The sequence below is a fragment of the Asparagus officinalis genome, chromosome 5 (assembly GCF_001876935.1).
Source record: "Asparagus officinalis chromosome 5, Aspof.V1, whole genome shotgun sequence".
Classification (NCBI taxonomy): domain Eukaryota; kingdom Viridiplantae; phylum Streptophyta; class Magnoliopsida; order Asparagales; family Asparagaceae; genus Asparagus; species Asparagus officinalis.
The window spans coordinates 30,402,047-30,428,939 of NC_033798.1; the positions used below are offsets into that span (position 1 = coordinate 30,402,047).

The window sequence follows — 26,893 nt, forward strand, 5'->3', positions numbered from 1 at the left end:
CCATCATGGCCCCTATTACCGATTGCTTGAAGAAAGGTGAGTTCGAGTTGTCAAAAGCGGCTACCAAGGCATTTGAAGAGATCAAGCAAAGGATGTCGCAGGCTCCTGTTATGCGTCTGCCCGATTTTTCTAAAATCTTCGAAATTGTGTGCGATGCCTCTGGTATTGGTATAGGTGGAGTCCTATCTCAAGAAGGACATCCCGTTGCTTCTCTGGTATTGGTATAGGTGGAGTCCTATCTCAAGAAGGACATCCCGTTGCTTACTTTAGTGAGAAGCTTAATGACACTAGGCAACGTTATTCCACCTATGATAAAGAGTTCTATGCGGTGATACAATCTCTTCGACGCTGGCGTCACTATCTGCTCCCATAAGAATTCGTCATATATTCTGACCACGAAACTCTTCGATATATTCACTCCCAAAAGAAATTGAACGCTAGACATGTTCGTTGGGTTGAGTTCTTCCAGGATTATACCTACACGATCAAACATAAAGCGGGAGTAGAAAATAAAGCAGCCGACGCACTCAGTCGTCGTATGCTCCTCCTCTCCACTTTGAGTGCGGAAGTAATCGGCTTTGAGAAAATCAAAGACCAATATAAATCGTGCCCTGATTTTAGCGAAATTTATACTTTGCTGAATGATGGAGTGACCCGTGAAATTGATGGTTTTCTCCTAAAGAATGGATATCTTTTTCATTTTCGCAAGTTGTGTATTCCCGACACCTCCCTGAGAGAATTCTTAATTTGGGAACTACACGCTGGAGGCCTTGCAGGACATTTTGGAAATAACAAGACTGTCGAGGCAATGGAAAGTCGCTTTTATTGGCCAAGCATTAAACGAGACGTTGTTAGGCTAGTGGGTCGATGTCACATCTGCCAGCTGGCGAAACAACGTAAGCAGAACACTGGCTTGTACACTCCTCTCCCTGTGCCAAGTTGTCCATGGCAGGATGTTAGTATGGATTTCGTGTTAGGACTCCCGAAAACGATTAGAAAACACGATTCTGTCTTTGTTGTTGTGGACCGCTTCTCCAAAATGGCACACTTCATACCATGCTTCAAAACTTCCGACGCTTCTCATGTGGCCAAGCTATACTTCAACGAAGTTGTTAAACTGCACGGACTTCCGAAAATAATCGTGTCAGATAGGGATGTTAAATTTACAAGTTATTTTTGGAAAACCCTTTGACACAAAATGGGAACTAAACTTCAATTCTCTACGGCCTTTCATCCCCAAACTAACGGTCAAACTGAGGTAGTCAATCGGAGCTTAGGTAACCTATTGAGTTCGCTAGTTTGTGAGAATCTTAGGAGTTAGGATCAACATCTGCCTACTGCTGAATTTGCTTATAATAACTTTGTTAATAGGTCTACAGGTGTCAATCCAGCTGAAGTCGTGTATGGTTACAAACCTAGACATCCTATAGATCTTGTCCCCGTGTCTGCACATCATAGAGTATCTGAGTCAGCATCTACATTTGCATCTCGCATTCATGACTTGCATAAAGACATCAATAAGAAGATCAATGACAGCAATGCTAACTATAAAATGCGAGCAGATCTAAGAAGGAAGTTTAACGAATTTAATGTTAGTGATTATGTGATGGTTCGGATACGTCCGGAACGGTTTCCTCCGGGAACTGTTAAAGTGATTATGTGATGGTTCGGATACGTCCGGAACGGTTTCCTCCGGGAACTGTTAAAAAGTTGCATGCGCAAAGTGCAGAACCATTTAAAATTCTCAAGAAAATTAATGATAATGCTTATGTTCTCGACCTTCCTAAAGGTTTTAATATTGGTTCGACTTTTAATATTGAGGATTTAGTAGAGTACAAACGCCCACATTTTAACCCTGACAACCCACTGGTTGATGAGCCTACCCCTGAGCCTATTTCTGAGAGCTCCTCTTTACCTCCACTTCCCCAGATATCACCCACATATACAGCACATGACATTGATACTATTATTGATGATAACATTGTTTTTACTAGCAATGGTGGTATCCGCAGGTACTTGGTACGTTAGAAAGGACGGTCTGAGTCCGATGACACTTGACTCGATAGGGATGACTTGCAGAGTCTGGATCCAGATCTTCTTGAGCAGTATGACAGCCGTTCTAATTTACACTCGACAGGGTCGAGTTCTCTCTCACCCGGGGAGAATGATGAGGACATTCAGACGCGTGCTCGAGATTTTCGCCGAGTTTATCAGCGCAGGAGGCGCAATATTTCAGCATTATGATTTTGAATTTAGATGTAATAATTACTTTGAATTTGAATTTCGAATTTCGAATATTTAGTTTCTTTTATTTGGTAGTTAATCAATTATTGGTTGTAATTGATTAGGGGAGAGATTTGAGGGATTTAGATAATTTTCCAAATCTGTAATTCTTATTTAAGTACTCTTGTAATCAGAGTATGGGATATTGGTGAATGAAATTGATTTGCTTAATTATGGTGTGAAACCCTAAGCTTAATTGATTTCTTGTTACCAGCCATCACTTCTCTTCCCCACAAAAGAAAATAAAAGAAAAAAATCAAAAATTGTACTGTTCATCTTCCTCCCTCATCTCACGTCAAAGAACCCATCAACTCTCTTCTAGTTTCTCTTCAAATCCGTCGACCCTCTGACCTCCTTCACCGCCTAAACCCACCTCCGAGTCCCCTTCCTCCGGCAACCGACCAGCACCGCCCAACCTCCGTTTTTTGTTGCCGTCTCTCCCGTTCCCTTCACTCCGATCTCGGCCGGCTCCTCCCTGCAACCGCACCCAAACCTTTATCCCGTCTCCTCTTCAAATCCAGCCGCACCACCACCACGCGGACCAGCCCCTCTTCGATGCCACCACCCCCTATTCTGCCGCCCCCAATCTCCTCATCAACAAACCCCACCATCGGTTTCCCCTCTCTCCTCCACAGATCCGTTCACCCTCTCTTGTTTTCCTTCCACTCGAATAATTCCAGAACCCACTCCTTGTTCCTGTCATTGTATTCTGTGAACAGTACTTCCACAGAGACAACTTTGTCTCCTCTCCTTATTGTTGTCGAGATTGGATCTGATTTTATGTGCTTTGTCAGTGTATGGTTGACCCTGATGCTGAAGACTACGGGCTCGTGCAAGATCCAAAGACTGGCATCGTGGATTTATAGCTTTCCCCGTGGTTCGACTATCAGACATTCGAGACTGTGCCCGAATACGTGACTCATCAGATTGTCAGTAGTGTGGAAGCCCAGTTAGGCATTAGTTCGTTTCATAGGCGTTTCAGTCCAGACACGCCACTACATCCCAATTACGTGGCTCTCGGAGGAGAACTTCCTCCCCTCATCTTCGGTGTATACGAACCACCCCCAGAGGAACCTTCCGTCGAACCAGTTCAACCCGACGAAGGTTTAACTTTCTTTCGCCCAAATATTTTCGGAACTGCTATTGCGTGCATGTTGTTATCAATATTATTATCGATCGTACTTGTGCTGTATTCAATTTGACTAAGTGAGCAAGCGAATCTGTTGCTAAGTATTTCTGCTTCTCTAAATATTACAATTTGAACTGTATTAAGAGAACGAATCATTACATTTATTTTCTGGATAATTTACAAAAAGATTTGAACTTAGTACATTACAACTTTTGCTTAAAACCCATCGAAAGCTACACTTTATTCTTGAGCTTCCTGCATAGATCGATCGCTGATTTGGCGAAGCATTGCTGTCGTTAATCTTCATACCTGCATCACATTGTTTCGCATCAGATGGAGTGCCTCCTTCGAATGTTTGCGTCGAATTTGCCCTCCGTTGACGATCCAACCGTCTTTTATCTTGTGGGAACGATGAACTTTCGTGATAAATTTGAGGAATAACTCTTAACGAGTTTAAGAACTCAGAACGAGTTAGAACTCTGTGAAAAGAGTTGTTAAACCGAATAATCGGTTAATAAACCAAAATGGATTTGTTTGTTGCTGAAGAATCTGATCTCCTAACTGCAAAGAACTCTACTGATTTCGTAGATGATTTGATCTTCGAAATCTAGCCGAAATCTCCCAAAATCCGAACCTCGTGCAGTTTAGATCCTAAAATCTTCAACCCCTTTACTCGGTTGAGTAAGACGGTTATTTATAGGAGGATAAGGGGTGTAACCAACCCCTAAATCCGCTCCTAAGTGGGCGAAAATCCCTCAAATCATGGGGGAATCGGTTCTGAAACCGTTCGACTCGTGTTTGAATGAGTCAAACGCTCCTTGGACACTCCTTGAGTATATGCATACGCATGTGCTCTATTATATAATACATGTTTTAAATTAAAACTCGTGTCATATTCTTCTTGGATGAATATTTTATGCTTCATATTCACTTCGCGAAACTTGTGGACATGAGTTGGGTACGTTTCAACCCATATACTGTTCAAACTATGATTTTAAAGGATTGTTCAGGTATCTGCTTCGAAAACAAGTCGTGCTCCTGTACCCTACCTTTTATAAATTTCTCACATGCCTGCACTCGTACGACTTTAATTCAACATACCTCAGAGTATATAAATATTATTATAAATCGTCCATATACTGAATGCACACAAATGAGTAGATAACACACACATGCACACGAGTATACCAGATCTAAGTTGCACCTCATTTACCAAATGGCACTAGAAGTAGGAATGCCGATGTTTACGTTCTGATAGTGACTAACACAATTGACTATCTCTTGGGGTAGTAGATCATTTAGCAAAATGAGATGGGCCCCTAATAACATTTTTCATAGGAAAAAAAAAATAAATTTATACATTCATAATACAAACATAAACAATAATGTGAATCATAAGGCATGTTAACACTACAAACCATCAGAACTGGTGTTCATGGAATGTAAGCATGCTTCCAAGTGCATCTACCATGAAGGGATAAAGATCTCTTGCAATTAAAGCAAAACCAGAGAAAGAGATGTCTCTACAAACCGCTATAATCAAAGATCTAATGATAGTAACACACACCCACACACACACACACACACACACATATAATAATATATTATATAATATATATATATATATAATATATATATATATGTGTGTGTGTGTGTGTATGTATACATATATATACATATACAAGAGTATATATCATGTATATGTATATGTATACATATAAAGTAATATGTTAATGTATAATGTAAACATGTGTATGTATGTATACATACATACATGTATATGTACAACACATTATATACATGTATATACGTAATGTATGTAACATACATACACAATTTTAGCATATACATATCATATATAACGTTATATGTAACAGTATACTAACGATACCAATGTATTATAGACAATTTGTATAATGTTATATATGTATAACACTAGAATACATATACAATTGTAATATGGGTATTAGCATTGTATATGTATATATATGTATACATATACGTATATGTATAACATATAATCGCATATATGTAATACAATCAGTACCACAGACTGTAGAGAGAGTGGTCGACTACTAAGCAGTACCGCAGAACTGCAATAAACGAAGGAGTCGACTCGCTACAATGGTCGACTGCTACAGTACTTGGCACGAGGGGGCTGAGATCACGGCGAGGCAGGGAGTGGTGAGGGGGTGATGTTGGGGAGGGGGGGGGGGTGGGGGGGGGGCGGGAGGGCGGCAGCCGAGTGGCCCAGGGTCATATTTTAGGTACTTTGTTTGAATTTTTTGGAATTTTCAGTGGTTGTTTGTAACAGGATTCTAAATGGGCTTTAGTTGTAGTTTTTTTGAATTTTTCAAGGGATTGTTGGTAATTTTGAATTTATTTTGGGCGTCATTATTAATTCTTAGAATGATTATGGGCAATTTCAAAATTTTTAGGGGGATATTATATAATTTTTTTAGTATTCTAGATGATTTATTTGTAATATCGCTAAATTTGTTGGACATTTTTCCTAATAATTTTAGATATTGAGGGTGAGGGTTGAGCTGAGCGAAAAAATTAGGCAAGCGCTCACCATTCAAAAGGCTTTTAATATAGAATGAATGAGGAGAGGAGTTGCTTGTAAGTTTCAAATTTTTTTGCAAAATTGTTTTGTAGTTTTAAGATTTTTAAGGAAGCTATTTGTAATATTTTTCATATTGTGGGTAGGGCGTTTTGTATATTTATAAAGGTTAAATTTTATAAGTAAGAATATTTTGAGGGCTATATACTGGTCTTGAGCAGTATGTTAATGTAAAATTATGAGTAATGCTAATTATAGGGAGGTTAAGTGGCAGAAAAGCCAAAATGTTTAGAGGTTTTTTGAAAATCTTCAAACTTATTGAGGGTTTACTAAGAGAGTTGGCAAATATTTTGGGTTACTGCTACAATGCATAAAGTTATGGGGGTTTCTTAAAATTTACCACCACCCTTTAAAAAAATTACGGAGGGCCATGTAGTACAAGTGGTATGCTTAATTTTTTCATTGGGGATTTTGGCACGTAGTAGCTGTTGTTTACAACGCTGCCGCGAACTTTTTGTGCAATTAGGATAGATGCATCTACTTTCTTTAGTATAAAAGGGAGGGAAGTTTTACATGAGAAAAGTTTCTAAGGAGTTATCTCAAGATTTCATAGTTAAGCGGGTATCTAACAGTATGCTCCAAACTTAAAGGGAGTTTCTCAAATTAAAATAGTTGAGGTTTTTCTGAGACACTTATTAATTGAGAGGGTTTTCTAAATTAACCCTATGATTTAATGTATGAGAGAGGCTTCTTATATGAGTTTTTAAGTTAATTTTTATATTTAGAATATAGATTATGGGCATTTTTTTTAATTATGGATAAGTGCATGGAGTCGGTGATAAGGATATAAGATATTTTGATTTGTGTAGGAATTGTTCTAATTATCGATCAGTTTTCATTTGATGAGGATTTTTTTAGTATGAATATAAGATTAGGTGCTCACATGTCATTTTCTCAATAGGATAGAGGGACACGTGAATGATGAATATTTATGATATGACACGTGCAGTTTTTTGTGGCCTTTAGTATGTGACACATGTCAAATATTTGTGTCTTTAAGCAGTTCCCACCAATTTCTCTTTGTATATAAAGGTGGGATTATATCCTTTTTTTTAAATAAAACATTTAATTTGGCGCGTTTTTTTTTTTTTTTTTTTTGCGCTTAAAGGCCCGCGCTTAAGCTCTAAGAACAAACCGCCCGGGCTAAGCAACACCTTCCATTTCAACTTTGGGCTTTTTTTACTTTCCGCACAATCTTGTTTAATAACCAAATGATTAGATTAAAGTGTTATATTGGAACTTGTATAATCTTATTCAATCAATGGATGTAAGGATATTTAATCATCAATCTAGTGTATATGAAGTTGCAACATTAGAGGAAGTTAAAAACATATTGAGAAAAGATAAATTTCAGCTATTGCTTCTTTTGATTATATGAATTAATTACATTTCATGATTGTGAAGTATGATTTAATTGATGTTGGTGACCTTACTTTGTGTATCTAACATAGATAACTTTGAAGATTGGCTGATTGTAATTAAAAAATGGGTGTCCCTATTTGCAAGCAAGTTCAACACTATTTGTTTTTTTTGCTGATTTCGAGTTAATTTTTAATTATTAGTTAGGACTATGGATTAGAGGTTATGGTTAAGGCTATTGAAAACATTACTGAGCTACTAAGTGTTCGGATTAAGTGTTCAAATAAAAGAAATTCTAGTGCTACTGCATTGTTGCAACCCTAATCCCTACCCAACCCTAGTCTTGATTTTAAACATAAAAACTGAATGAACTCTAATGGGCCTAACAAACATGCTAATAAGGAGAGTCAAAATACAACAAAAAAAAAGTTATAAAACTTGTAGACCAGTATATTCTAGTGGCGTTCGAGTGTGTATATTACAAATAAACAATCTCATGATTACTCTGGAGAATACACGGACTTCAGGTTTCACTCGTGCGATGGCAGTAACGGCATATTTCAAAGATATCCTGAAGCTTAATTAATGCCTTGATTATAAAATGAATGGAAAGTTGTAATAAATATCAAAGAAAAGTTAAGGCTATAATAAAATTGAAGCAAATTATAGTTCGGTTAAAGCAGCACTCGTAGCCAATATAAGAAGGTGTTTATTGAGATATAGAAGATTAAGCAAATGTGATATGGTTAATATTGAACCTGACCAAATATACAGTAAAGAGATCATCTAACATAGCACCTCAATAGATTTCTGTTTTGGATACTAAGAAAGAATGATTTCAAGGAAAATTTAGACTAACGCATTATGTCTCTGTGACGCAATATATGGAATAACGCCAGAGCCTAAAACAAGGTGGCCTAGTTGTTTGTTGTTTTATATTCTTTTATCAGATAAAACACCGTGAAATCAACTATTATACAAAGACAAAATGTATATAGTACCACCGCTTTTCATTTTGCGATCAAGATGAAATGGCTCGCAAAAGTGTAGTAGGATGTGATGATAAATCATCTGTTATGTTGGTAATTTAAGACCCTGATTAGTAGAAATCTTTTTTAATTGAGTAGTCCGATGGGGTAGTACCAGCTTGAAAAGTAGCTAGTACCACACCTCAAGACCATTAAATATAATTTATATTCATTTTCCCTCTATTTTGCTCATTGGTTCGCAAAACAATTACCTTTTGTTTTCTTTTCTTATCATCAATTAACTTTGACATTGAACGCAATTCTGATCATCCGACAAAAAGCTATGTTTTGGATTGGCAGGATGTAACTTTGGGTATAGTCACGCATACTTTATGAGTATTCATGGCAGCAAACGTGAGTAGAAGTGCTGAGGATCTATTATTATTGATGGTAAAGTATTAGAACATCATTGGTGTGGGCAATTTATATAATTTGGTTGCATGTAGTATTTATTTTGTTTCATCCTTCGCCCCTACTTCTCCTATTATTAGGAAGATTCCATTAACTTAAAGCTTAGAATACCTTTCTTCTCGCTTATCAAGGAAGGAACATGCAAGTTTTTATTTTTAATCACAAACCAGAATCTCGTGTTGCAGCATCACCTGTTAATGGCCATAAACCGCAATTAAAATATGCGTAAAACTTGTAACCCCTAACTTTTCTTTTCAGTTGGCAAGAGCAGCTGCTATAACTGCTGTGTAGAAGGAGATATTTGAGAAAATATGTGCAATAGGGTACAATTTTGGGAAATATGGGTTTGATAAGAAATCTAAAGATAACATCTAGGTTATCCCCAACACTTTCGTTTTGGGTGTTGTATCCGTGTCGAACAAGAAATTCGTCGCAGATGAACCATAAATAGGTGTGGTTCAAAGTAAAGCCCAATTTCCCTTATTACTTATACCCGCTAAACTAGTTTCTATTTTTGATTTCATCAATTCTTTTGCAGGCAAGGACTCAACGCTGAATGTAACTATCTAGTATATGAAGGTCTATTTAACTGCAAATCTCACTTAAACTTTTTAAGAAAACCACGGCAAATTAAAATCTCTTACCTATTCTCATGTAGAGGATAAAAATAACATCAATGTAGAAAATAACGCGCCCCGTAGCAACAAAAAATGCGGCATAGCAGTGAATGTAGTCGCTGGAAACATAGGCGCAAGAAATAAAATTACGTGACGCTATTTTAGCGCCATTAGCATACGTTTTATAACGCGTCTTCATAACGGCTCGCTAGATTAAATTATTCAAGGGGTGGAATGTTTAAAAGAATTTTGATGGCTATGATTGAGATTTTTTGCCAAATTAATTAGATTTTGGCAGCTGAAAAAAATATTAAAAAGAGATGAAAAGAATTACTAATTAACTTTTTTTCGCCGAATTTAATTCAGATTTAGAAGTATATAAAAACTAGTAATTTTATTTCAATACATAAAAAGCTATAACTTCACTTGGAATTACTATTAGATGTTTTTACATTAATGATGTTCTATTACGCTATTAGAACTACTCGTGATAGTGTGTGATGTATATTTTTTTAATGCTATAGCTTTTGGAATGATTGCTAAGGCATACATGGTTATTTTATTGTCAAATTGTGATGATATATTGATTGTTATAGTATTTTTATAATGATATGTTTGAAAACTGTGATGATTATTCATATTATTGATTTTGAATATTATGTATCTATAAAATATTTAATTTTTAAATAAATAATAAATTATTTAAGCACTATGGTCAAGAGGTTCACACTGTTTTAACATTGTTACTGATAACTGGAGGTTAGCGTGACTGCTTGCGTTATGCTATTTCAATGCATTGAATAACATCTTAGAGATAAAAAGAAAACTGTTAATAAAGAAAAATTAAGGAAGTTAGAAAAAGCTTTTCCAATGTTAGCCTACTAACCAACACTAAAAAAATGATGATACCCAACCTAAAGACAAGCTTTTAGTCCTATATCTCTATCTCCAAACTCATCCATGTCAAAACTGAAATGTACTGGGCATCACGAGTTATAAGTTTATGTATAAGGTGAGGGATGAATCCCATCTATGTTACCAGTTGTTTTTGTGTTGGCATCATATGTGAATATGGTATAGCTGAATAGGAATGAACCGCCCATCTATCTTACGGATTGATTATGTTGTTACTTTAATAATATGGGCCTTGAATTTTCATGGACAGATTTATCATTGATATGGTTGCTACTGTCTGTGGGCATAAACGTTAGGCTGTTAAGTGATACTATGCCTGAAAATTTCTTTCTGAGGCAATGATTGAACTCTGATGTATTGATAATATAGTCATTAGAACAGTGATTCATGAGTAGTGCATGCAGGAGTTTTCATTAAATCTGGCTCCACTTTGTACGGCCTTGCAGGAAAATTCATTCGTAGAATCAACAGTATGCTGTAGACAATTTTCATGTGGCATGCGCTATTGCTTGGGACATTTAAATTATTTTTAACTCGACGTATTTTTTTTAATGTACAATGAAGGTGGATCCTGGCTATTTGCAAATATGGTTGGAGTAAGTATTGCGTCCGATCCTGGGCGTTGTGCAGAGCATTTTTGGTAAGTTTGTCCTCATGCTTGTTCAATCTTCATCTTTTGGAGGACGAGAGATTAAAAATTGTATTCTATCATTCTATGCTTCTATAGTAGGTTTTTACCTGGCTCTATCTTTCCTGCTTCTGTTTCTAATTTTTGCAATGTTGTGCTATCATTCAGTTTTGCCATGTGATTTAATACATTTAACATTTTATGCTCTGAAGTGTGCCTGTTGGTAGGAATTTGGAAGCGATTGAAACTCCAATGTACTGCAAGACCCTTCGGCATTTTTTTTCAACAATACTATAGGCAGGGTTTTGTTCATGCATCTTTTAATGTTCTAATGTTCAAAGCTTTGTATTTAGAAGTTGGAGTAGGCAGTCATTGATGGTACAATTTTTAATTTTCTTGAGCTGTTGATCATTTTAACGAAACTCGCAAGAGTCTGTTTCCTGGATTGATTTGTTGCGTTGCATGTCCTCTAACGTCATATTCTTTCAAATACTGGGGAGTTTAAGGTACAGCAGGTCAAATACTTTATTCTTGGCAGTAAAGGCCTTCAGCTTGTTATACTGAGTAGTGATTATTCAGATTCGAGAGCTTTTAGATGGAATGAATTGGAAAAGAAATTTGTTTGATCTCGTAAAGGAACTTGGCTAATTTTTAGCAGATGTAAGGTCTACAGTGAATCTGCACCTGACAGGAGAATGATACAATTGTAATGCTTAGAATATTATTTTTGAAGGCAACCCGCTCCATATTGTGTCACAAAGCCAGTTTTAACTTAATGCTAATGGTAGCTGTGAAGTGTTAATAAGTTTCAGACAAATTCACTGCTCAATTGACATTTACATTGTCAGTCATCCTTAAGTCCTTGCTGACATGAGTCTCTACTAAGCCAATTGACTATCTCTTAGTAGATCATTTAGCAAAATGAGATGCCACCTAATACCCATTTTTCATAAAAATATTAATAAATTTATACATTCATATACAACATAAACAATATGTGGAATCATAAGGCATGTTAACACTACAAACCTCAGAACTGGTGTTCATGAATGTAACATGATTCCAGTGCTCCTACTTGAAAGATGAAAGATCTCTCATTAAGCAAAAACACAATGAGAAAGAGATCTCTACACCGCTATAATCAAAATCTTAATGATAGTAACACACATGTATACATATATATACGTATACAATGTATATATACAATTGTATATGTATATATATGTATATACATAGATATACATATACAATTGTATATGTATATACATTGTATATGTATATATATGTATACATATACGTATATGTATACATATATATACATATATGTATACATATACAGTACTCAACAGACTGTAAGAGAGTGGTCGACTACTACAGTACTCAGCAGACTGCAAGAGAGGAGTCGACTGCTACAATGGTCGACTGCTACAGTACTCGGTTGCTACAGTGCTCGTCTGCTACATAGGCTTCATTCAACCTCTAACAGGACTATCATGTGTCTAACATATAACTACACTAGTTGTAATCAATTATTTTACAATTTATACAAGTGTTTTTAGCAATTATCTTAAGAGTTGGGGGTTTGTCATGTCAAGCATACAACTAATATGTGAGATAACATCAACCATATTCCTAATATTACGATTTACAACTTAATGAGCTTAATCGATCTATTAGTCTATCTTGATTTCATAAAAATCCCACATTTATAATTCAATTAGTCAAAATATAAGTATTTGATCATGAATCCAACTCAATAACACAACCAAATACAACATACAAAAGAGGATGAGGTTTGGAGGAGATGAACTTGCCTTGAAAGGGATTCGATCTCTAAAAATCAAGAATTAGCGGATCGACCTTCACAAGAGTTGTAGATCCGCTCGATGTCAACATTTTTCGTTCACGAAGTTTTCTCAAATTCCTCCGAAAAATTTTGACCCTCCATGGCCATGGGTTCACTGGAGTTTGAGAGGAAGAAGATAGTTAGTGAGGAGAGAGAGTGGTCATGACAAAAGTCCCCCCTCTCTCTCTTACACTCTCGTCTTTTTAAAAGGAAATCAAGGGTCTAGATTTAATCCCCATCACCCAAGCCCTCATCCACAAGCTCATGGCAAAAGTTAACCAAGTCAACTCTCCATAATAAATGACAACTTAAGTCAAAACAGATAAACACAGTTATATATCCGGGTATTTTATCAGCTCGTAATTCAGCTGATTTTCTCCGGTGCCAGAATAAATCGTCAATTTACCCCCAATACGGTATCGATGTTCTGAGAATGATGGCGCTGACCGCACGTCCATCTGAGTTACAGATAAAATATTAAAAATAAAAAACTACAAGTTTCAAGCCGTCTCGCAACACCGAGGCCGAAACTACAAACGAAGCCCAAATCGAATCAAACTAGGCTCGTAGCATAAAAATCATATTCTAAGATCGATGATGCCATCCCAAGACTCGTCCGATCACCAAAAATAGTTCAAACTGTTGTACGACGGCAGACTCACGGTACCATAACCCGAGCTGTAAACAAACTCGAAATAAATTCTAACTGATTCCATTCGTCACAGAATGGTAAGCACACATCATAAAACTTATAAAATCTTAAACAAATTCTCCAATAAAATTATAAAAATTCTGGGGTTTTACACATATGCACATACACACACATATCTGTGTGCGACTCTATGCATGTATGTATGTGTGTGTGTTCGCGCGCGCATGCGCGCGCGTGTCTGTGTGTGTCTGCATGTGTGTGTGTGTATGTGTGCTTGTGTCTCTGTGTGTGTGGGTGTGTATATGCATGATTGTCAAAACTCTTGATATATAATGCCTCTTATACATGCTTATAGATCAACTTATAGCTTAACACAAATATGCTTAGCTCTCTAAGGGCATCATCCTTTAACAACTATAAAAGACGTCTACTGAAAAGGGGAAAAAAAGAATGTTTGGAAAATAAAAGAACACCTTGGAAAGTAAAAAAATTCTTGGAAAAGAAGAAATCTTAGTGGAAAAGATTTTGCAAAGGATAAAATAGTATTATCTAGATAATATCACTCCCTCAGCGAGTGGATAATATACTTCTCCAATTTAGAAAATATAAACATCTCCTTGACTTTCCAATTTAAAAAATATTAACATCTCCTTGATCATGAGCAACTTTCCACCAAGTTTCTTTTCATTTTATAGATTACCATTTTGAAGCTCAAAAAATTATTTGTGCTCATTGATTAACATATTTATTAGATAATAATTTGACTGATAAATTAATAATAATGAGCTTCTTTCACAAATAACTACAAATGTTTTTCAATTAGCTATTTCTCTTTACAAACATTTTTTTACATCACTGTGATCCTTAAAGCTCAAGTATGGTTATAAATATTTCAATTTTTTTAAAGATTTTACTAAACTGTATGCCTTAACTTTGCGAAGATCAACAGACAGGTTAAACACCACCATCCCATGCATAGTCTTCAATTATGATTCAAATATGATAAGATCAATATCTTCATGCATAGATTTGACGCACATGATTTTTCTTGTTGGAATAATTTTGCCAATAGTATGGATCTGGTTTCTAAATTGTTTCTCTGTCCCTCAAATGAAAGATGCAACTATTTATAGGACAAACTAAGATAAAATAAAATCCTAACTAAAATAAAAACATAAGATCAAATAAACTATAAGATAAAATTAAATCCCAAAGGACAAGACAAAATCCTAACTTCACAAATCCTAATAGCATCAAATCACTCTATAATTTTCCTACACCTAATAGCATCTAATCAATCTATAATTGTCCCACACTAGTAGTTACCTATTTAAAATAACTTTTGCCACCATCCCAAATTTAATTCATCTTTAGGATGATCTTGCAATTTTTCAAATTTATACTTTTTAATTTCTTATTTTCTTTTTAGAAAAGAAGATCTTACAATATTGTACGTCAAGTATAAGCCATTATCATCTCATGTGATTTTCTAGAAGCTACATAATCTATCTACATCTCTACTATGTATAAAAGGAGATTGCTACGTCAGAACCTTTTATTACCTCTTTTGCCCTCTCGCTTTTAATGATTCCCAATTTAAGCCCATTATCAATCATCAAATTATTAAATGCTAACCCGTATTATAAAATTATAGATAATTATTATAATAAATTAATAGGTAACGATAATTAAATTATATTGATATATTAAATTAAATTAAATTGATAATTCATAATAATAAAACTAGTTATAAAATAGTTATAAAATAGTTATACAAACAATTATTAATAATAGAAAAATGGTATACATAATTATTTAATAAACTAGCATTAATAATAATATAACTATTAATTGTTCAATAATAGTATAATAAAATGATTTATAAGTTACAACTCATACGTAATATAATCCCTCCCATGTGTGTGATGTACAAGGATGCATACAAGTGTGTGCACACAATCACACATACAGATGCAGGCATGCATGCATATAATTTACATGTAATAAACATCTACTACCATGTCAATATACAAATTTCACAGCTTTAGGAAGAAGAGAAAAGCATTGCATGGATCCCAACCATTTGGTCTTTCTCAGAGTAGAATCAACAAGAGTACATTGGTTGTCATATTACTTTAAAAAATATGGGTCGAACCCATTGTTTGTGGCTGGTCTCAGTCCTGTTCACTTCAACTCTTTTTTTTTTAGATTAGTAGAGACTCATGTCAGCAAGGACTTAAGGATGACTGACAATGTAAATGTCAATTGAGAGTGAATTTGTCTGAACTTATAACACTCAGCTACCATTACATAAGTTAAAACTGGCTTTGTGACACAATATGGAGCGGTGCTTCAAAATAATATTCCTAAGCATTACAATTGTATCATTCTCCGTCAGTGCAGGATTCACTTAGACCTTACATCTGCTAAAATTAGCAAGTTCCTACGAGATCAAACAAATTTCTTTCCATTCATTCATCTAAAATATAATAGAAAATCTGAATAAACTACTCAGTATAACAACTGAAGGCCTTACTGCAAGAATAAAGTATTTGACCTGTAACCATTAAACTCAGTATTGAAAGAATATGACGTTAGAGGACATGCACGAACAAATCAATCAGGAAACAGACTCTTGCGAGTTTGTTAAATGCATCAACAGAAGAAAATTAAAAATGTACCATCAAGACTGTACTCCAACTTCTAAATACAAGCTTTGAACATTAAGAAATTAAAAGATGATGAACAAAACCTGCTATAGATTGTTGAAAAAAAATGCCGAAGTCTTGAGTACATTGGAGTTTCAATGTTCCCAAATTCCTACCAACAAGGCACACTTCAGAAGCATAAAATGTAAATGTTTAATCACATGAAAACTGAATGATAGACAACATTGCAAAAATTAGAAACAGAAGCAGGAAAGATAGAGCAGAACCTACTATAGAAGCATAGAATGATAGAATACAATTTTTAATCTCTCTCCTCCAAAGATGAAGATTGGAACAAGCATGAGACAAACTTACCAAAAATGTTGCACAACGCCCAGATGGAACGCAATACTTACTCCAACCATATTTGCAATAGCCAGATCCACCTTCATTTACAGTAAAAAAAATACAGTTAAAATAATTTAAATGTCCCAAGAATAGCATGCACATGAAACATTGTCTACAGCATACTGTTGATTCTACGAATGAATTTCCTGCAAGCGTACAAGTGGAGCAGATTTGAATGAAAACTCCTGCATGCACTACTCATGAATTCATGTCTAATGACTATATTATCAATACATCAGAGGTCAACATTGCTCAAAAAGAAATTTCCAGGCATAGTATCACTTAACACCTAACTGTTTATGCACAGACATAGAACCATATCAAGATAAATCTGTCCAATGAAAATTCAAGGCCATTATTATTAAAGTAACAACAGTAATCAATTCGTAAGATAGATGGGGTTCATCCTATCAGCTTATACATATTCACATATGATGCAACAACAAAAACAACTGGTAACATAGATGGGATTCATCCTCTCACCTTATACATAAACATATACTCGTGATGCAGAACATTTCAGTTTTGAAGTGGATGAGTTTGGAGATAGAGATATGGACTAAAAGCTTGTCTTTAGAGTTGGGTATCATCATTTTTTTAGGTGGTTAGTAGGCTAACATGGAAAAGCTTTTTTAACTCCTTAATTTTCTTTATTAACAGTTTTCTTTTTATCTCTAAGATGTTATTCAATGTTGAAAATAGCGATAACGCATAGCGTCACGCTAACCTCCAGTTATCGTAAAATGTAAAACAGTGTAACTCTTGACATAGGTTAAATAATTTATTATTATTTAAATAAATATTTTATAGATACATAATATTCAAAATCAAATAATATGAATAATCATCACAGTTTTCAAACATATCATCATAAAAATACTATAACAAATCAATATATCATCACAATTTGACAATAAAATCAACCATGTATGCCTTAGCAATCATTCCAAAAGCATAGTCATTAAAAAAATATACATCACACACTATCACAGTAAGTTCTAATAGGTAATAGAACATCATAAATGTAAAAACATCTAATAGTAATCCAAGTGAAGTTATAGCTTTTATGTTTGAAATAAAAGTACTAGTTTTTATTACTTCTAAATCTGATTAAATTGGAAAAAAAGTAATTAGTAATTCTTTCATCTCTTTTTAATATTTTTCAGTGCAAAATCTAATTAATTTGGAAAAAAATCTCAATCATAGCCATCAAAATTCTTTTAAAAATCATTCCCACCCCTTGAATAATTTAATCTATGGAGCGTTATGAAGACGCGTTATAAAACGTATGCTATGGGTAAAATAGCGTACGTAATTTTATTTCTGCGCTATTTTCCAGCGATACATTACGCTATGCGCTATTTTGTGCTACGGGACGCGTTATTTTCTACATTGATGTTATTTTTATCCTCTACATGAGAATAGGTTAAGAGATTTAATTTGGTGGTTTTCTTAAAAGTTAAGTGAGATTTGAGTTAATAGACTTCATATACTAGATAGTTAATCAGCGGTTGAGTCTGCTGCAAAAGAATTTGATGAAATCAAAAATAGAAACTAGTTTAGGGGTATAAGTAATAGGGAAATTGGGCTTTACTTTGAACCACACCTATTCATGGTTCATCTGCGACGAATTCTTGTCCGACACGGATACAACACCCAAAACAAAGTGTTTGGGTAACCTAGATGTTATCTTTAGATTTCTTTCAAACCCTATTTCCCAAAATTGTACCCTATTGACATATTTCTCAAATATCTCCTTCTACACAGCATATAGAGTGCTCTCCAACTGAAAAGAAAAAGTTAGGTAACCAAGTTTTACGCATATTTTAATTGGTTATGCCATTACAGGTGTGCTGCAACACGAGATTCTGGTTTGTATAAAAATAAAACTGATGTTCCTTCCTTTGATAAGGAGAAGAAAGTATCTAAGCTTTAAGTTAATGGAATCTTCCTAATAGGAGAAGTGGGGGAAGGATGAAACAAAATAAATACTACATGCAACCAAATTAATAAATTGCACACCAAGATGTTCTAATACTTACCATCAATAATAATAGATCCTCGCACTTTCTCACGTTGTGCATGAATACTCATGAAAGATAATGGTGACGTATACCCAAAGTACATCCTGCAATCCAAACATAGCTTTGGTGATCAGAATTGCGTTTCAATGTCAAAAGTTAATGATGGATAGAAAAGAAAACAAAAAGGTAATTGTTTTTGGAACAAATGAGAAATAGAGGGAAAAGGAATATAAATTTATTAATGGTTGAGGTGTGTACTGCTACTTTTCAAGTGTCTACCCCATCTGACTACTCATTAAAAAGATTTCTACTAATCAGGGTCTTAAATACCAACATAACAGATATTTATCATCACATCCTACTACACTTTTGGAGCATGTTCATCTGATCGCAAATGAAAAGAGGTGGTACTATATACATTTTGTCTTTAAGTATAAAAGTTGATTTCACGGTGTTTTACTGATAAAAGAATAATAAAACAACAACAACTAGGCACCTTGTTTTAGGCTCTGGGTTATTCCATATATTGGTCAACAGAGACATAATGGTTAGTCTAAATTTTCCTTGGAAATCATTCTTTCTTAGTATCCAAAACAGAAATCTAATTGAGTGGCTAGTTAGATTGATCTCTTTACTGTATTTGGTCAGGTTCAATATTAACCATATCACATTTGCTTAATCTCTATATCTCAATAAACACCTTCTTATATTGGCTTTACGATGTGTTCTAACCGAACTATTAATTTGTTCAATTTTATTATAGCCTTAACTTCTTTGATATTATTACAACTTTCCATTCATTTTATAATCAAGGATTAATTAAGTTCAGATATCTTGAAATATGGTGCAATCGCACGAGTAAACCTGAAGTCCGTGTATCTTCCAGAGTAATCATGAGATTGTTTATTGTAATTACACATGAAACCATAGAATATGTCTACAAGTTTAAACTTTTTTTTTGTTGATTTGGAGTTCTTATTAGATGTTGTTAGCATTAGAGTTTGGATTCAGTTTTAGTTAAAAATAAGACTAGGGTTGGGTAGGGATTAGGGTTGCAACAATGATAGCCACTAGAATTTCTTTATTTGAACACTAATCCGAACACTAGTAGTCAGTAATGTTTTCAATAGCCTTAACCATAACTCTAATCCTAGTCCTAACTAATATTAAAAAATAACTCGAAATCAGCAAAAAAACAAATAGTGTTAACTTGCTTGCAAATTTAGGGACACCCATTTAATTACAATCAGCAATCTTCAAGTTATCTATGTAGATACACAAAGTTAAGGGTCACCAACATAATTACATCATACTTCACAATCATGAAATGTAATTAATCATATAATCAACAAGAAGCAATAGTGAAATTTATTTTCTCAATATTTTTAACTCCTCTAATTGTTGACTTCATACACTAGATTGATGATTAAATATCCTTACATCCATTGATTGAATAAGATTATACAAGTTCCAATTAACACTTAATCTAATCTTTGGATTATAAACAAGATTGTGGAAAGTAAAAAAGCAAAGTGAAATGGCAAGGTGTTGCTTAGCCTGTTAGAGCTTAAGCGGGGCTTAAGCAAAAAAACGCCAAATTAAATTTTTTATTTAAAAAAAAGGATAATCCCACCTTTATATACAAAGAGAAATTGGTGGAACTGCTAAAGACACAAATATTTGACATGTGTCACATACTAAAAGGCACAAAAAACTGACGTGTCATATCATAAATATTCATATTCACGTGTCCCTCTATCCTATTAGAAAATGACATGTGAGCACCTAATCTTATATTCATCTAAAAATCCTCATCAAATGAAAACTATCGATAATTAGAAAATTCTAACAATCAAATATCTTATAATCCTTATCAGATCATGACTATCCATAATTAAAAAAAATCCCATAATCATATATTTAAATATAAAAATTAATTAAAAACTCATATAAGAAGCCTCTATACATTAAATCATAGGTTAATTTTAGAAAACCCTCTCAATTATAAGTGTCTCAGAAAACCTCAACTATTTTAATTTGAGAAAACTCCCTTAAGTTTGAGCATACTGTAGATACCCCCTTAACTATGAAATCTTGAGATAACTCCTTAGAACTTTTCTCATGTAACTCCCCTCCCTTTGTATACTAAAGAGAAGTAGATGATCTATCCTAATTGCACAAAAAGTTGGCACGTGTAAACAACAGCTACTACGTGCCAAATCCCCAATGAAAAAATTAAGCTACCACTTGTACACATGGCCCTCCGTAATTTTTTTAAAGGGTAAATTTTAAGAAACCTCCCATAACTTTATGCATTTAGCAGTAAACCCCAAAATATTTGCAACTCTCAGTAAACCCTCAATAAGTTTGAGAATTTCAAAAAACCTCTAAAACATTTTGCTTTTTGCACTTAACCTCTATAATAGCATTACTTCATAATTTTACATTAACATACTCTCAAGACCAGTATATAGCCCTCAAAATATTCTTACTTATAAATTAACCTATAAAATTACAAACCCTAAACAATATGAAAAATTACAAATAGCTTCCTAAAAAATCTAAAACTACAAACAATTTGCAAAAAAATTTGAAACTTACAAGCAACTCCCTTCAATATTCATTTATATTTAAAAGCTTTTGAATGGTGAGGCTTGCCCTATTTTTCGCTCAGTCAACCCCTCACCCTCAATATCCTAAAATTATAGAAATGTCCCAACAAATTAGGATATTACAAATAAATCTCTAGAAATAAAAAATTATATATATCCCCCTAAAAATTTTGAAATTGCCAAACATTCTAAGAATAATAAATGACCCCAAAATAAATTCAAAATTACAAACAATCCCTTGAAAAATTCAAAAAACTACAAAAAGCCCATTTAGAATCCGTTACAAACAACCCACTGAAAATTCAAAAAATTCAAACAAGTACCTAAAAATATGAAAAATAACCAAAAACCCCATAAAATAAAAAATGACAAGTAGAACCCTAATTTTTATAATTGCAAAATTTAGCCCGGAGTTATTTTATTCAAGCAACTTTATCCCTCACCTTAACTTTAGTTAAAAAATAACAAAAAAGTAAAGTAGATGCACTCGTGCGGGCACGGGTATAACACTTATTAAATTAAAATGCCAAGTATACCAAATGCTATTTGTCTGTTTCATTTGGAAGCACCTACTATTTAATAATGGAAGTATGATAAAATGTATACAAATAAGAAATTTTATTTTCCAGAAAGATAAAATAAAAAGAAAACCGAGATTCCACAGGTACAAACGACTTAAGTATTATATATGATCTAAGTGCTATTTTACTTAATTTTATTTGCACCATAATGATTTATTCATTAATTCTATTTCAATTGTGCATAGTAAATTTCCTGTGAATTTAAAATACAGAGCAATAGTGATACTATACTATAATTAATCTCTAATGGTCTATTTTCTTTATTATTAAACTAAAAAGAAAACCTAATATACTATAAGACATTTTTCAAATGAATATGAAAGCATCTACTAATAAAGTATGATAAAATGTACACTAGTAAGAAATTTGATGTATCATTAACTATTTTTTGCAGCATACTTAATGTACTTTGATTATATCAATAAACTTCAAATAAATATTATTTTTAAAAAGTAGTATATAAATAAAAATAAATATATGAAGAAGTGTATGTGTTACTATAATATTTACTATAAGTAGTGGTTTAATGACACAAGCATGATAAATATTGAACGATGAATATGTGTCTTCAAAATTCTTATATTAGGATAGAGATATTGAATCAAGAAGGTATGACAGTGCTTAGCACGTGCTAAAATACTAGCTATAAGAAATAAGAAAAAGGCAGGAAAAATCTGAAATTTATAAAATAAGAGAAAATTGGAGGAAAAGATTATACACACATATGATGGTTTATAAAGATCCTAAGCATGTAGATGTGAAATAATATTTGGATTCAGACACTCGTTATTAACAAAATACTATACACTTTGTAATGGGCAAAATAACCAAATTGGTATATTTTGTTGACTCTCGGTGATAGATTGATATGTTTTTTTTTTGACAAATTGGTATATTATCTGGACTCCGACGCTAAATACCCCTTAAGTTTGGCCGGATCCAAAATTTTCGGCCAGTTTTGTCACGTGACAGCTCACGTGATGCCTAGCTGGTGGGATTTATTGCACAAAAACCCCTCATCTTGCGACTATAATTATAAAAACCCCTCCTCTTCCTCCATCTCTCCCTCCTCCTCATCCTCTTCAACCTCTCCCCATCACCCACGCCCGTCAGCTTAGCAAGACCCTCAACCCTCACTCCTCCTCCTCCCCCTCTCCCTCCTCCTCATCCTCTTTCCTCCGCTGCAGACCAATTTTTTCCTTGAGCTTTTCAATTTCCAGTTCTGTTTCTGACTTTCCATCTGAAGTGCTTTCTTCCACTTCCATCTCAAAATTCTCTTCAATTTCATCTGTCACTATAGGGTCACTTACAGATTCTCCAGCACTTGTTTCCTCAATGTGTTATACAACTCCCTTGTCCTCAATGTCCAATTCATTTGATTTAACAGCTTCGTTTTCGACTTTGAAATTGTTCAAGGCATTAGAATCTTGTTCCCTTGTGTCTGAACATTCTTCAAATTCCTTCTTCTCAATGTACAATGCATTCGATTTTACTGCTTCATTTTTTACATTGACATTGCTCAAGGCATCAGAGTCCTGCTTCCTTGTGTCTGAAATTTCTACAAGTCCCTTGTCATCGATGTCAAATGTCTTCTACCTCTCCTCAATTCGACCTACATGGGCGAATATACCGAGCTAATGCAGTATCCTCAGATGTCAGCGACGACGTTGCTTCAGAAGGCAGTGCAGATAGGGTCCACGACTAGTGGCGGATCAGGAGCAGTAGCGTTCGGGGGACATAACGAGGGCGCAGATGGAGAACGAGGCGAACCTACAAGATGTTATGAACTCTCTAGCCAATGGAAATGCCAGGATCTATGATGGGTTGAGGGTCCAAACTGCATGTTGAAGGGGATGAGGAGGAAGAGGGAGAGGGGGAGGAGGAGGAGTGGGGGTTGAGGGTCTTGCTGAGCTTGCGGGTGTGGGTGATGGGAAGAGGTTGAAGAGGATGAGGAGGAGGAGGGAGAGGGGGAGGAGGAAGAAGAGGGTTTTTTTTAATTATAGTCGCAAGATGAGGGGGTTTTGTGCAATAAATCCCGCCAGCTGGGCATCACGTGAGCCGTCATGTGAGAAAACTGGCCAAAAAATTTGGATCTAGCCAAACTTAAGGGGTAGTTGGCGCCGGAGTCCAGATAATATACCAATTTGTCAAAATCAAAAAATATATATATATACCAATCTATCACCGAGGGTCAACAAAATATATCAATTTGGCTATTTTGCCCTTTGTAATGTGATAAACTAGCATGTTGTGTATTATGTACATCAAATAGTCAACAAGTCAATGACTCAATGCAAATTATCAAAGAGAAAGGTTCTGGTGGTTGCTTGGTGCTGTTTTTGGGTTTTGCGGCTGTTTTTTTTAGCATCTTTTCGTGTTGCATTCACTATTGGACGGAGTTTTTTTTAAGTGTATAGTGGTTAAGGGCCTAAAAAGCTTAAGGACTGTTTAAGCGCTGCTACTTACAACACAGATTTTAAGCAACTTGCCAAACATCGTCAATTGCTTTTACTTTTTTTCTATTTCCGAAATATTTTGTCAGTGGAGATTTGTTGTTAGTTCTGACTCAGAACTACCCCAAAATTACTTATGCTGATATTAAATATGAACTGAAACTGCAAACAGCGCTGAGATGTGAAATTTTATAACAAAGACATTTCTGATATACAACAAAACCTACAAAGCCCGCGAGTAGCAACCTTTGACAGGACAACAATTTATAGAAACTTCACGAGTTGGGAATTGAGGTTGCCGAAGAGAGTTATATCTATCTCAAAAATCCATCGATCACTTCCTTTGCTCATGTAGACAGGGTATTTGATGGAAGGCATACATCAACTCCACATTTCAACGTGGCCATCTGAGTGAATCAATTAAGAAAACAAGCCACCAAGAGAAGGAAAATAAAAATAAAAGCTCTATTTTTCGTACTGTTATACAAACAGAACCCATTTCTAAATTTAAAAAAAAGGAAAATTCTATAAACAGAGAAGCCATATTCAATCCCATAGCCAATTTTAGCAACTGATATTAATAGCTACTGAATCCCATCCCTACTACTTAAATACTCAATCAAGTTTCAAAAATCGAATAAATAAACCACAAAATTTCAGCAAATCGAATAAACTTACAGAGAACGAGGCCCCAATCTCAAGTGACTCTCAGCAAAAACCACAGAATCGAAAGGCTCCTTCCCATTCTTAAGAAAGAAAATCCACAGCGAATTGTCCGTGACCAAAACTCTCCACGACCGACACACCGCGCTCATCCTCGACGCATCCCTAGGCCCCAATAGCCTAAGGATTTGCATCAAGATATCGATCGGGAGCTGATCGAACGCTCCCAGAGACGAAATCGATCCCGACCTCTCCGGCGAGAGATCCGACGAGCTCCGGCGAGATGAGGTCGATCCCGATCGGCTGAGGACGGATCCCCATACTTTTTTCAGCATGAGCGCCATCGGAGTCCTCGGGATTCGAAGTTCAAGGTTACAGCGCAGGAGGGTCCACCTGAGATTTTTTAAAAAATCTCAGGTGGGCCCCCCTGCGCTGTAGCAGGAGAGGGGGTGTGGTGGAGAGTGTGGTGGAGAGTGTGTCTGTAGTGTTATTTTAAAGGGTTTTTTATTTCTAGGCCCATTTGTTTACTCATCTTTACCTCTAAGCCCAATAATTATTCTTTGTATTCTTAAACCCAAGTTTCTTTTTGTTTTTGCCTTTAAACCCAATTTCTAAAATACTGTATATACAACACTAGTATTCATACCCAAACATGATAAAACCCCTAAAATACCCTTCAATACCCCCACTTAAACCAGACCCCCTCTCTCTCTCCTCATTTTATGATAAAACCCCTAAAATACCCTTCAATACCCCCACTTAAACCAGACCCCCTCTCTCTCTCCTCATTTTTCCTTCTTCCTCAGGTCTTCGTCTTCCTCCTTCCTCAAGGCTTTGTCTTCCTCCTCCGATCCCATCTCTCATGCCCCCTCCAAGAAATCGAAGAAGAAAGGAAGAAAGGCCCATGATTTTAGTGATTGATGTCTTGAAAAGGCCCACGACGGATCTCGAGGCAGCCGGACACACCTCCACCCTCTCCAACGAGACACTACAATTCTTCAACGATCAACAAGATGCTTGATGATTTTGGCTTCGGGATCTCTTTCGATGACGAGGAGGAGTGATTTCGTGTGAAATCTCATTTCTATATACTCGATTAGGGTTAGGGTCAGGGTCGGGGTCGGGGGGTTAGGGTTAGTTCATTGATGTTCTTTTGTACTATCCCTTTTTGTTGAACTAAATCTAATTGTAGAATTGGTTTTATCAATTTATGAATGTATCGTTTCTGTTGAACTAAATCTAATTTGTACACAATAGATTTGCAAAGCAAGAGGTGTGAAATCTGAAGAATCTGGAATTTTGTACCTGTAAATCTTGCTTATAAAGAGTTGAAGAGTATGGAGCTTGTTTTGAAGATTGTGAAAGAGAAATTGCTGGGTAGAGTTAATGGAGTCAGTTATGCTATATGTACATTTTGAAGATTTGTGCAATTTTGAAGATTTGTAACATTTTGTAAAGTCTGGAGCTTGCCTTGAATATAATATCAGTTATATTATGTACATTTTGAAGATTTGTAACATTTTTGAAAGCCTGGAGCTTGCCTTGAATATATGATCAGTTATGCTATGTTTTTTGTGAAGATTTGTAACATTTTAAAAAGTCTAGAGCTTGCCTTGAATATATGATTAGTTATGCTAAGTATATTTTGAAGATTTGTGTAATTTTGGAGTTTGATTTGTAACATATTGTTTCAGATTGTAAGTTTTTGAAAGTAGATAATGAAAGTGTTGTTAGTGCAATATCGTTATTGTTTGTGCAATTTTGGAGTTTGTAAGACTGGAATTTTGTGCAATTTTGTTAGTGCTGTTTTGTAGAATTTTGTGTAATTTTATGAGTGTTATTTTGTTCATGTGCAATTTTGTGAGTGCAACCAAGTGTGATAAACTGAAGATCTCTTTGATTGTAAGTGTAGCGTGATAAATTCAAAGTGTAGCGTGATAACCTGTAAGTGTAGCGTGGTAGACTGTAAGTGTAGCGTGATAGACTGAAATTGTAGCGTGGTAGACTGTAAGT

At 34.9% G+C, this 26,893-nt stretch overlaps 1 protein-coding gene across 2 annotated transcripts in view; it reads right to left on the reverse strand.

Moving 5' to 3' along the window:
• LOC109841437 (actin-related protein 8) overlaps positions 1-25,246 on the reverse strand; it is a 62,610-nt gene extending 37,364 nt beyond the window's left edge. Inside the window, exons 1-4 of one of the 2 annotated variants that reach the window (XM_020410408.1) lie at positions 24,896-25,246; positions 18,590-18,675; positions 16,515-16,585; positions 16,244-16,311 (exon numbers count right to left, since the gene is read on the reverse strand). In XM_020410408.1, the coding sequence (XP_020265997.1) occupies positions 16,244-16,311; positions 16,515-16,585; positions 18,590-18,675; positions 24,896-25,224 (554 nt within the window). In that variant the 5' untranslated portion in view covers positions 25,225-25,246. The remainder of the gene's footprint in view (positions 1-16,243; positions 16,312-16,514; positions 16,586-18,589; positions 18,676-24,895) is intronic. The other variant, XM_020410409.1, reaches the window with a different exon arrangement.